Source organism: Rhagoletis zephyria, unplaced genomic scaffold, assembly GCF_001687245.7.
Source record: "Rhagoletis zephyria isolate East Lansing unplaced genomic scaffold, Rhagoletis_zephyria_1.1 Rzeph_scaffold_00112, whole genome shotgun sequence".
Taxonomy (NCBI): domain Eukaryota; kingdom Metazoa; phylum Arthropoda; class Insecta; order Diptera; family Tephritidae; genus Rhagoletis; species Rhagoletis zephyria.
In genome coordinates this window covers 36,994-50,039 of record NW_016157196.1, presented here as the reverse complement: position 1 = coordinate 50,039, position 13,046 = coordinate 36,994, and the positions used below count along the sequence as shown (strand labels likewise).

The 13,046-nt window shown below is 39.2% G+C and overlaps 1 protein-coding gene across 1 annotated transcript; it reads right to left on the bottom strand.

The window, feature by feature from the left end:
* Positions 1-240: 240 nt before the first annotated feature.
* On the bottom strand, positions 241-9,343 carry Poxn (paired box pox-neuro; the record flags this gene model as incomplete). The annotated part of the gene is made up of 4 exons (XM_017634114.1): positions 241-989; positions 1,089-1,584; positions 6,400-6,479; positions 9,203-9,343. Coding segments are annotated over 4 exons (1,466 nt in total), but the record flags the coding sequence as incomplete, so codon positions are not given.
* Positions 9,344-13,046: the final 3,703 nt, after the last annotated feature.

Below are 13,046 nucleotides of genomic sequence, written 5' to 3'. Positions count from 1 at the left end.
ATTCACAAGATTAAGCACACATAAAGCGCGTAACTGCTTACATAATATATACCTACATATACATATTAGTCTGTATACTACAACTAACTAAGCTTCAATACTAGATCTTAGAGATACACAATTGCCTTCAGTTATATTACATTTCAAATAATTTAATACATACATACATCAAATCTAAATATTTAAGTTTAAATAAATACTTCGAATCAAATTTTTCTCCTTTCACCACTGACCCCAAACTCAGTTCACTACCTCCACATTATCGTTGCAATCGTCAACAGCTAGCGTCTCTGCCTGTTGACTCCGCGTCTCATCACAGCTATCGTCACAGCAGCTACTGCGACTACTGCCGCTCGAACTGATGCTGCTGACACTCGATTCATCTTCCTTGCGTGAATTGCCCGCATGTAAACGCATGCGCTTCTCTGGTTTCTTTAAAAGCTCCTCAATCGAGTAGGGGTTGCGTTTGCGAGAATTGGTCACATTGCTGTGCGTTGACTCCCTGCCGCTTAAGGAACCCACAGTTGGTGCGGCATTCAATGAAGTCGCCGGCGAGGACTTGCCCGAATCACAATCGCTAAGCGCTTCGCTCGCGCCATGCGAAACCAAGTCAATAGTGCTTTCTGCGCTTAGCGCGCTACCAATGCCACTGCTGCTACTGCCAGTGCCGCCGGCATGGAAATACGCTGGACATTGAGCTTGCGCGTACGGTAGAAATTGGCTGGCGACTTGCGCATGCTGCGTGGAATAGTAGAGTAGCGAGGGATGCCAGAGCCAGTGCTTGTGTAGCGCGGTGTAACTGAGATCCTGTGCGCTGAGATGGCCCGACACCGCTGACGAAACAGTGGCTGAGAACTGCGCTAGCGCTGTGTGACTGCCACCGGCGGCACTCAGTGCAGCCATATGCGCTGCGGCGGGATGCTTCGGTGCAGGTTTGATAGGCATGTCGCCGATTGCGCCTGCAGCACTTGTGGGTGACAAGAGACGTGCTTCGTTTGAGGCCACAGTGGCATTAACTTTGGTGTTCTCATTGGCTGCAACAGCCGCAGCAGCAGCGGCGGCGGCGGCAGCAGCAGCAGCTGCAGAACTATAACGAAATTGTGCTGGTAAGCTTAGCGCATGCGGTGCAGCCACGTGGGGATGATGAGTGGTGGGGTGGTGCGTGGCGGTGTGCGCATGGTGAGCTGCTGCAAGTGGTGGTAAAGATGCACGATGCACGAGTGTCGCCGGTGGTGAGCCGACAGCGCCATCTGCAGTGGGCGGGCAACTTGACGCGCTACTACTGCCAGCAGCAGCTGCGGCAGCGCTATTCGCATAGAGGTGTGCTTGCGTTGCATAGGCAGCGGATGACATTTGCTGTGCAGCTGCAGCAGCGGCTGCGGCGTTTTGCTGACTAGACGTCATTTCATCCGTCCAAAGACCGCTGTTGCGGAGAATGCGATTGATGGAGCTGATCGAGGGTACCGACGATGGGTCGCAGACGCGTTGTTGCTGTAGCTGTTCGCGTATCTCCCAAGCAAACATGCCGCTATTCTCCTCCTTCAGTCGAATGATCTTCTTGACGACGGTGGGCGTGGCCACTTGCTGAAAGTAGACAGAAGAGAAATGGGAGTTTGAGTAAAGATTGTGCATCAGTATAGTGGGGCGGAAGTTATAAAATATTTGCACGGCATCAGCGTTGCACTGTTGCAAAAAAAATGTTCAATTAAAGACCGTGAAATTTTATTGTGTCTGCAACACGTGAAAGCTGTTAAAAACAGGTGCGGCACGCAATGCGCTGCATGCAACTCAAACCAAAAGTCTGCGCATTCCTTTTGAAATTTGCCGCCGTCACAGGATTTCCTTGTCGGTCGAGCGCGCAACAATAGTCAAGCGCCCTTTGACCACGCCTTAAACGAGTTCATAAAGAATGGCAGCGGAAGTGGCGCAAATATTTGCAAATCAACGCTCAAACATCACATACGTCAAAAATACTCGTATATGAAATATGCAGTATTGCAAATATGCACTGGCCTCTGCGGCTCTGTCAGCCCAACCATCGGCGTACAAGTTTTTCGTGCCATGTCACAAGGCAATTCATTAAAAATGCATAAACTTGCTTACCTCACAGCAACTCCACGTCCGTACAAAACCACAACCGCCCCTAACTACCTCCTTACGTTGCCACCACTACCACCAGTACTAACTGTGCCACACACACACAGCCACATACTCGTACCTTTCCCCACTGAAATTATAGGCTGCACTGTCCGCTGTCCGCATCGTTGGCGATGTTTATCAGCAACTGAACACGCTAGTCGAGCGCCCTTTTATAGCGGTAGTTATGCACGTGCGTATATCTACTTGTATTATTATCCAATACAATGCAACAACAACGCCCGACAGTCAACATTCAATTGAGGTGTTAAATGCGCATTTTGTTCGCCCATTGTCTCGAGGGTGGTGTGGGGCGTTGTGCCAAGCAAATATGAAATCAGCGGGTAAATATTGAATGCGCTACTGTGGCGCTGATTTCTCAACGAATTTCGGTATGGAATTGCATATGTCTGTGGTAGGTAAATAAATAGCTATGATAATGATAAGCGATATGAAACAAAAGTTTACTAAAGCATTTTCTTTATTGAATTCTAATGGCTATGTGTGAATCCCGGTTGTAAGTATCCTCATGTGTTTCTTTATGTGTGGCAATTATTTTCGTTGCGCTATTAATTAGGGTTGCGCAGACAATTTATGATTGATTGGTTTCGCACAAGCAATACCTATCTTTATAAATATTTTGTGTGCTAAAAAATATTTAAGTAAATGAATTGTGCGCTGGGTCCCCCTTCATTTGCTGACGACCAGGACAAACGTTTTCAAAACTACAATTTCGGGTCATGCGCCTGGAATGTCGGAACTCTTAATAATAAAATTGCTTCTTCCCGGCTGGTTAATGTCCTAAAAATGACAAAGGCTGACATCACGGCTATACAAGAAAAAGAAATGGAGGGATAAGGTAAAGAATGCGTGGGGCTTGCGACGTCTACTACAGCTGTCATGTATGTAAAAGAGCACAAGTCCGGTATTGGATTTGTGGTGGAAAAAAGACAGCGTTGTCGAGTACTGGCGTTCACTCCGTAGGACGAACGTGCAGCCACAAGCAGAATTGGTCACAAAGAGGTTCTTCAACATCTTGCGCAAGCCTCGACGGAAAAGCAGACATCCGCGAATTTCTTCTAGGAGCACTTGGATAGAACATACGAGCGCAGCCTCCGTCGGGATATCAAAATCGTGCCTGGCGACCTCAATGCCAGGTTGGGAAAGGAATGGATCTTTGGTCCCACCATCGGACAGTTCAGTCTCCAAGAAACGTCCAATAGAGGTTGATCGGCTTCGCCGGGTTCCAAAGCAAGTTAAGCATAGAAACGTCAACCAAGCTACTTGGCTGTGTCCATATCGAAAAACCAAGAAACCAAATCGATCATTTTGTAATAGACGGAAGGTACGCTTCAAGTATTTTGGACGTACGTACTTTTGGAGGCCCAAACATCGACTCAGACAACTATCTTGTTGTAGCCAAGATACGCTCATGCCTATGTGCAGAAAAAAGTGCGCCCAACAATGCGAGGAAAGCTCAACGTTGAAAAGTTTCAATCACAACAGACTGCCAACTGGACCCTCAAACCTGTTCTCAGAAAGTATCCTTCAGCAAACCGACATATGCTAGCAGTCGAATTAAATTGCCGCTCATTACATACCGCCGGCGAAGAAGTAGCAGAACTGAAGAGGGAAGCGAGATGTGTTTGCCAAAATGGCCAAAGCTAAGCTGCTGAAGCTTACGGCGTCTCTATACCGGGATGTCTGGATTTGGTAGCACCACGAAACTATTTACCGAGCTGTTTGATACCAAACCCGGTTTCAAACAGAGTTTCGCCGTATTGCGATTTTTTTTTATTTAATATTGAAGAAGATAAAAAAGCTGCAGAATAGAACCGCTTAGGACCGATAATAGGGTGGTCCAAAAACAGTAAAGTTGGAATTGTAATGCTCTCACCTCCCAGGATTGTTCTATATCGAAAAAAAGTATACCCCTATTTTTTTTATTTTGAAATCAAAAAATATTTACAGGTCACTGAAAGCACCCAAAGTTTTCCATGTATTTTTATATAGGAAAAAACAACTTCTTTCGTAGAAATGGTATAGAATTCTTGAAAGTCAATATTTTTCGATCGGAAAACTCTGGTTCTCTTCAGGAGACTTTCAATAATAATACCCAATTAACCATTTTTTAATACTAACGATTTTTTATTGGTCGCCCCATTGCATTTTTCGGGGTTTTTGTGGGGTTTTGGCGGCCTATAAATTATAGTTGCAGTGAAAAAATGGTTAAATAAACAATTGGGTATTATTATTGGGAACCTCTGCAGATATACGGAGTTTTCTGGTAGAAAAATATTGATTTTTAACTATTCTATACCATTTCTACGAAACATTTTTTACCCCCCATGCAAAATACATGGAAAACTTTGGGCGCTTTCAGCGACCTCTAAATATTTTTTGATTTAAAAATAAAAAATAAGGGTATATTTTTTTCGGTATAGAACAATCCTAGCGGGTGAGAGCATAAAAATTCCGTTTTACTTTTCCACATGCATTTTTGGACCACCCTAGTGATGCCAACCTCGAAATCCAATGCGGAATCATGCTTGACAACAATTGCTACTTTGGACTGGGTAGGCAATTAATAAGTGAAGTCCTCTCTGGACATGCGAAAACCACACTATATAAGTCACTCATTATGCCCGTGCTTTTATACGGCGCAGAAGAGTGGACAATGACAACATCCGACGAGAGGCTCTGGGAGTATTCGAGAGAAAGATTTTGCGGAAGATTTACGGGCCTTTACGCGTTGGCGACAGCGAGTACCGCAGATGATTGAGAGCTCTGCAACGACATAGACATAGTGTGGCGAATTAAATACTCTCCTCTGGCTTGTCCATGTCGCTCGAGTGGCTACAGATGTTCCAGCCTAGAAAGAATTAAACTCGGAATCCGTTGGTGGTAGCAAACGAAGTGGATGGCCTCCTCTGCGATAGAAAGACCAGGTGGAGAAGGGGTTTGGCTGCAGTTTGCATTTCCAATTGGCGTCCGTTGGCACAGAAAACAGCCGACTGGCGTGCTTTGTTGCACTAGCACCAAACAACAAGAAGAAGAAGAATGCGACCAGTACCTATATCGACCTACTGGGGCTAGAAATGGACTCTAACAACGAATGTAAGGCACCAGTCCATGCTTTTCGAGAGAATTGTTATGAGAATAATTTTTTGCTCAATCAAAGCGTCCTAAAAATGCGATACAATTGCGAAATTTATAACTTATTAAATGGTTAAAATATAAACGGATTGATCAACACATGAAAGCTATGATTGGTGAAGCGGTGAAGTTCATTTTACTGAGTTAACAAAAATTTTTACGGTGAACTTTTTTCCGGTACAGCCTAATGTACACAACCCGGCTACTGCTGTTCCTTTGAGCTCACAGTGGATTTTGGCGTTGCCAAGTACATACAATTATTAGTTTATCACTGCATTGTCAGATTACAGGTAGCAAAACAGTAGCTAAATGCGACTGATACGATCATAAATGGTGCGTTTCGTGGAGATTACGCCTGTCATAATTTACACACTCGCCTAGAGCTGACGGAAGTATGTATGTATGCAAACTAATTTTTGTGTGTGTTATTTGTTTATTGTTTTGTTGAACCGCGTAAGCGCACTTGAAACGGGCGTGTGAACTGAAACGCTCAAGTGCAGCTGGTGCACAGGATTCGCCTGCTAATTGCAGCGCGTTATCGCGTTTAATAAACGAGATTGATTTGTAACAGTTACTTATAGAGCACATGAAAACAAAAACAAATTATAAAAAAAAGCTTTAGCACAAGTGTCTATGTATCTAGTTGGCTGGGTGGTAGTTGAGGTTAGCGGCGACGCTATTGACGGAATGGGAATTGTTGTGGCCGTGACGTGAGCAGCTACCACTTGAGGGTACACCGCGTAGGATCTCCGCGCGCTTTATGACAGCTACAAAATGTTCATTCAATCAACGCAAATGTGTGTTAGCATGTCATGTCAAAACGTACGAATGTAAATAAAAAAATAAAATACTTTGCACATTAACTTGACTGTGGAGTGATTTGTAAGCATTGTCACAGCAAACAGCTATGCAACAGCATTCAACAGAACTCGGTAGGCAGCCATTAAAATTTCCGAATCAATATTTACTTCGGCCTTATGAAAGCGCAGGTGGGTTGAACATTTGAATGTAGTGTGCTAGCACGTCATCAAACTGATTGAACAGTTCAAATTGAAGGTCGTAAGTTTTGATTTAGTTTATTACAATTTTCATCAATTCGATGCTTACCTTGGTTTTGCTGCCACCAATCGATCCCGGTCGTATGGAACCAGTTTCATAGAAGCGTGTCAAGATCTTAGAAACGCAACCTGTTTTAAAACACAAAAGATAAACACAAAGGTCATGTGAGATGAATTATTTTGAAGAAGTACGTTAGTAATCTAAATATGCATATGTGTGTGTTAAAGGGAAAATAGATATTCTCTCAAATAGATAATCTGGAATAACTTAAATACATCAACTGGAAGGTGTGAGATCCTTCAAGAATATTTGATGCAAAATAATATATATTTGACTAAAACGGGGGGGGGGGGCTAAACCAATCTACTTCCAGCTATCATGGAAGAGGTACTATAACGCGATCTCTGCAGCAGGTTAATAGCTGATTTAATATGAAAGCTTTCGACATAAGATTTGAAAACCCAGAGCGATTCGACCTCCGCAAGTTGGCTCCGATTCTTAAGGAAACGAGCTGGCCTTGTTCAGAACCTTAGTGAACACAAATTCAGACTTGCTTCCAAGATCAAATAACTCTACGATCGAAGAGCTTTTTAGTATGCCAAAAAGTTCACTTAAGCAGGTAATAAGCGCAAAGCTGCTCTCGACGATTACAGTAAACTCATCTGAAACTCGAAAAGAGATTACTTCATGTGTTTCGATTGAAACTTTAACTGAAGCCTCCCGTCTGCAGAAAATTATATCAAAACAGCCAAACCTGGTATTAGACCTGCGAAGAAAGCAAGGTGGCAAGATGCATCATGTAAACTTCCTAGGTTGGGCCGTAGAATCAACAGAAGCACTGATGACGTTATCGATTGACTGCTCTTTCGATTGAGGGCTAGTTATATCTATGTATTTGTGAATACAAACATTCAGAGTACTTGGGATGAAGGTTTCCGTCTTATTTATTCTCAAATCTGGCAATCTGCCCCTTGAATCGGCTAGACCATAAAATCTTATTAGCCAAACCTTTCTTATTCTCAATATCCTCAAAAACTGTTAAGCCTTCACGTTAGGTAAAAAACTGAGGCTTTCCTTTCCTTTAAACACCACTCAGTTTTCATTTGCCACCGGGAAATCGATTCATACAGCATCTGGTTAGTAATAGAAAAGGCCATCGAACTCCGCAGTTTGCTCTTTTTCTCAAAAAAATTAAATAGCCGTTATAAGAGCTTTGGTGAACGTATAGCCAGACAGACTCCTAACCCTCAATTAATTCGAGTCTAAGCAAGTAGCGTTATGTGCTTTCTTTAAATATCGACACAAATACTGCCTGTGGATCTATCTCAAGGTAGTCTAACGAGGCACAGGTTTCTCTTTTATTCGGCGGATTGACACCACGCTTCGTGCGCTGATATTTCGTCGTCCTTTGACAACACTTTCGAGAAGTTTAGAGCCATATTTGATTTGCACTCTTATGAGGGTCTGAGTCGGAACTCCCACCTAGATAAAACTGTTGATAAAACTATTTGAGGCATGTGGGCTTGTCGAAGAATTTTCGGTCGGACAAGGGCTCTGAAGTCAAAGTTCATAGAGAGGCTTCCCCGCATAATTGCGATTTCTCTTACGTTTCCGTAGTTTGCTAGACAATCATTATAGAAAACGGCACACAACGTTTTAATAAATTTGGCCATTATTGATAATTATCTCCGTCACCTAGCCGATGAGAACTTTTCTAAATATGGCACTGAAGTTGCGGGAGGGTGAACTCCGCTTGATATTTTTCTTAAATATGCATTAGCCGCAAAGGAGTTGCAATGACGAATACGGCTCTTCAAACGCAAAATCATAAGTAAAAATACTGTGAAAAAATCACGAGATTAGAAAGATGGGGAATTGTAGACCCTATTTTAAAAGAAATATGCTTTTGGTTAAAACCTCAGACCAGGAAACCTAGGCAAATGGGATTTCTTAACTTGATACTAGATATGGATATCGGTACATAGGCGGGTCAATAATTGAAGAAAAAACAGCTGCGGGTATTTATAGATCGGGAAATCTAGTGCTCTACCTATTACAATGAGTTTTTTCATGGCGAGACCCTAGCAACTCGGACCTACGCCAGCATAAACCTTGTTAACCGTTTGTAATGCGCTTTTGAAGTTGTAATTCAGAAAGTAAAGCGGCTATCGACATAATTTCAAAAAGATTATCTTCAAGCTTATCAAACTGATGGTAAGAAACAAGATAATGTTGTGTTGGATACCGAGTTATTTCGTCGATAAATTAGTGGGAGAATGCACATCTGTTGTCCTGTGAGTGAAATCATTTTGTCGACTTAGCTAGTCTTCTAGGCTTATATGATTAAACGTTGACCAGACTAAGATTAATTCCGTTCAGTTCCTCTAGAGTCGATCCTCTAGGGTTAGGGAAATTGTCAACCCCTCACTGTTAGAACTAATCAGAGAAAACAGAGAGACAACATCTTGTGCCTTCAGATTTAAGGAATTATTTATAGGTATTCAAATGAACTTCGATATGGAAGATAATGAACAAATCTAATTGGCAACATTTTAATTAAAGAACGGTTTTTGATCTTGGACTTTAACGAGTACAAAGCAATTTATACTGTTCACAAACAAATCTCGACTTGAGAACGTTATTTTCAAGAATTCTCGATCAAACTTTGTTTATTGCAGATTTTAGCTATACAAATTTTTGTAAAATTAGACTCAAATGCATCTCTAATTAATATTTTCGTTTTTCCCAATTAATCACGAACCTATAAATACCCTAATTAAAGGGATTGTAATAAATACTTAGATCTGATGTATTTGAGTTTCAGATTTCAGAAGCAAATATTTTAACTTACCATGTGAGACCAGTAATTGTCGCGATATATCACAAGGACGTACACCATAAAGTGCCAACTCCACAATGCGGCGCCGCACAACGTCCGGCAGTGGACGGCCATTGACGAAAACGCCACCCAATTGATTGACACCAGCCTGACCTGTGGAGAGAAGATAAACAAATAAATTAGAAGAAACGAGTGAAAAACTGCAATACGCTTTTTTAAACTCTGCTACAGATTTTAAATAAAAATAAAAAAAAGATCTTAGAGACCCAACAACTAAAAAGATTTCGATATAAATGTAGATATTCTCTTGAATTAGAGCAACACCGATATTTACGTTTATTTTTTTGTTGCTTCTGGTATCTAAAGCGTCAAAAAAATTAATATATATATTCTTTTGTGCGATTAGAAATATGAACAAAAGGTTTAATAAAAAAATTGGTGCGACTTTCTTCTTTATGAATTTGTTTCATGGCAGAAGTATCAAAATATCCTTTGCAGGGCCCAATAATCTGCGTTTAGGCTCCTGGGTTAAACAACGTTCTAAACAGGGACAGTAACAGTTACAACTTTTATTAAAAAAATCGCTGGTTAACTGTTATTTTTTTACTTTTATTAAATTACTCCTCAAATAACAGTTATTTCTGACCTTTATTTTATAAATCCAAAATAACAATTATTTTTGATTTTTTGTGTAATAACAATATATCAAATAACAGTTATTTTTTATTTTTTAATATAATGTCTTAGATAACAGCTATAGAAAATATCTATTTATAAAGTGCATAAATAAAATTCAGTCAGTGACTTTTACTTTTAAAAGTCATCAATATAAATCATTCACTGACTTTTATTTTTTAAATCATACTTATAGAAGTAAACTTCCGTTCTCCAACACGTTCTTAAGTGTGAAAAATGATACCTGACTTTTATACGTATGACTTAAAAAATAAAAGTCGGTAACTGATTTACATATATTGATGACTTTTAAAAGTAAAAGTCACTAACTGATTTTTATTGATGACTTTTATAAATAAAGGTTTTCGATAACTTTTTTCTAAGACATATAATATAAAAATCAAAAATAATTGTTAATTTGGATTTATAAAATAAAAGTAATTGTTTTTATTTTCACTTTGCATAAAAATTGCAAATAAAAATTTATTTTCAAATTAGATTCTCGGTGAAAAAAGAAATCTATTGGTATGTATCACTTAGTTGTAGAACATTTCTTTCATAGTGAATTTTTCGATGACAGTTTTCATCAATAAGTGTTATGCTCGGTCCCTGGTTCTAACGGCTGGATTTCAATAGCTTTTTTTTTTTTGAAGATTCACAAGCAAATACATTTTGCCAATTAAGAATTTTGTAAAAAAGAAAGAAATAACAATATTTGACAGTTTAAACAAAAAAAAAAATTTGGAAAATAATCAAATCAGCTGCTCTACTGCTACCACCTGCTTAATATGCCTTGCTTGCCGTCATTTTGATTCTTTTGGTATTGTTTTGTAGAGGTGTGACGTCGATGAAAATGAAAATTGATTATGGGTAATTTTTCAAAAATTCGCTCCGCTATGCGGCTGCTTTGGGGTACGCGTATCGAAAGCAATAAGCGATAAGCTAATTTTTGCATGGCAGATTTAGAAAATGATTGCGCACGCGATAAAGAACATAAACATATTTTGTGGACAATAAAATAATATCTTTGTTTTGGAAAACAAACAAAACACAGTTAGTTTATGTACACAGCACCCCACTGTCGGCAGCGCTGTTCTCTAAGTTCCTGAATATTGTTAGCTAGAAACCAAATTTTTTAAATACCAACTAATTTTTAATTAATCTCCGGTTGATTTGAAAACTGATAAGTCTATAGTCTTTTGGCTTTCTCACTTGTTATGTATTCTTGTTTTTGTAGTGCGTATTGTATTCGTTTTGTTTTGTTATAGCTGTTGCTTCGCTCCTTTGAAAGATACTACTAATTTTTATCTAATTATTTTAAACCACTACTTGAAGAGATTTGAAATATGTGGATAGTCACAAATGTGTTGCGATAAAAATCTGACATTTGAACCATGGCGTAGCAACAATAGCAGCAGCGGCAACACGAGCCTCAATATTTTTTCATATGAAAGAGCCGAGAAAGCGCGTTAATTGCAGTTAATTGCATACGATTTCTGATTACGTGCCGTATGTCATTCCATACTTGTCTGCGAATTATCAGCACTTCATTACGCTTCTCATTATTATTGGATTACAATCTTTACTTATATTTTGTTGGTGATCTTTTAGATGATTTGAATTTAAAAATCCTTTTATTTTTTGGTTATCAAAGGTTTGTTTGGCGGCCGCTGTGGTGTAGTGGTAAGCAGTGCGCGCTTCCACTCCTTCCTTTCAAGGTCAGCCTAAAATGGGTTCCGGGTTATACAAGGAAATCTCGGAACCGCTGAGATAGCTAGGAAGGGTGCTTATCTTTCACTAGGTGAAAACAGAGGTACAAATCGGATACATTGGCAACCTGCACATTAAAGATTAGAAATAACATTATTCATTAAGCCGCTGGATCACGAATATATGAAGGCATTTGTATAACAACTAGACCACTACAGCCACAAATTGATAAGAAATTGTCAGCCTCTCAAGAGAGTACATTTCGAAGATCATTACCTATGCAACCGGTCATTGGAATATCGAAGATGTTGCAGAGATTAGGACGTGGAAGAAATAGTCGAACACTACTTCTACAGTTGCCAATTTTTAGCAAAGAGTTTCTGTATTTCACAATGGTATCACAATGGGCCTGAGCTGCGTCTCACCAAAATGCCCTTTTAATTCGATGCATTTAGTATAACGATTTTCCATTTTTTTTATACCTTCCAATTAATAAGTTTTCTCAATTTAAAATAGACATTTCTTCAGTATGACCTCTTTATTAGAACCAAATCTCTTACTACCTTTCCAATTCTTCGGATTTGAATAAAGAAAATAGTCGCCGCGTGGCCAAATTTGCAGAATATGCTCGATGGGTGGAAACAGTGTTGCCAGAAGAACCAAATTTTGTTCATTCGCCCTATGCGGTACAGAAGGTTTAAAAATTATATTTCATACAAATAGCTCCGCTCAAATTGCCATAAGTGTAGCTGTTTTCCATGCATCTATGCCAAATATTTGCATATTAGCTCGAACTGAGCTTTCTTACGCACCTACCCTAACTCGTAAAAGTTTTTCATCTTCGGCGACCCCATGTAAAATTATGTATCTTTAACGACCTTTTATTAGAACATACGAAAGTATCAATATATTCGCAAAACTAGGAGCCGAGTATAGTAAAACTGCGTTTTTAATATTTCTTTGTAGGATATTATTGAGTAAAAAATTCAGTAAAAAGAAAAATTTCTGTATAATCGAAAAAATAATAATTTTTTGGTGCAACAGAACGATAAGTATTGAAAATGTATTTTTTTTAATTTTTTGTAATTTTTTCTTGAATACTCTTGCAAATTTCCAATATTTATTTTTGAAAAAAAATATATGTTAAGGACTAAGATGTACACTACTACATACTCGAAAATCGTCCATCCGACTTTATTAGTTTAGAATAAAAAAATGTATATACTTCTCAACTTAAGTGACAATTTGATCTGGTTCCATAATAATGAATCCCGTATCTTCATTTATATTGTAACTATCAATATCTTATTAAAATAAATATAGTCAGAAGCGCGAAATTCGAGGATGTTGTAGTTTACAATTTTGTCCATGACATATATTTTTTCAAAAATAAATATTGGAGATATCAAAGGATATTCAGGGAAATCTTTCCTTACTATCAGCGTGCGTTCGTGTTTAGTAACTGCTGTTG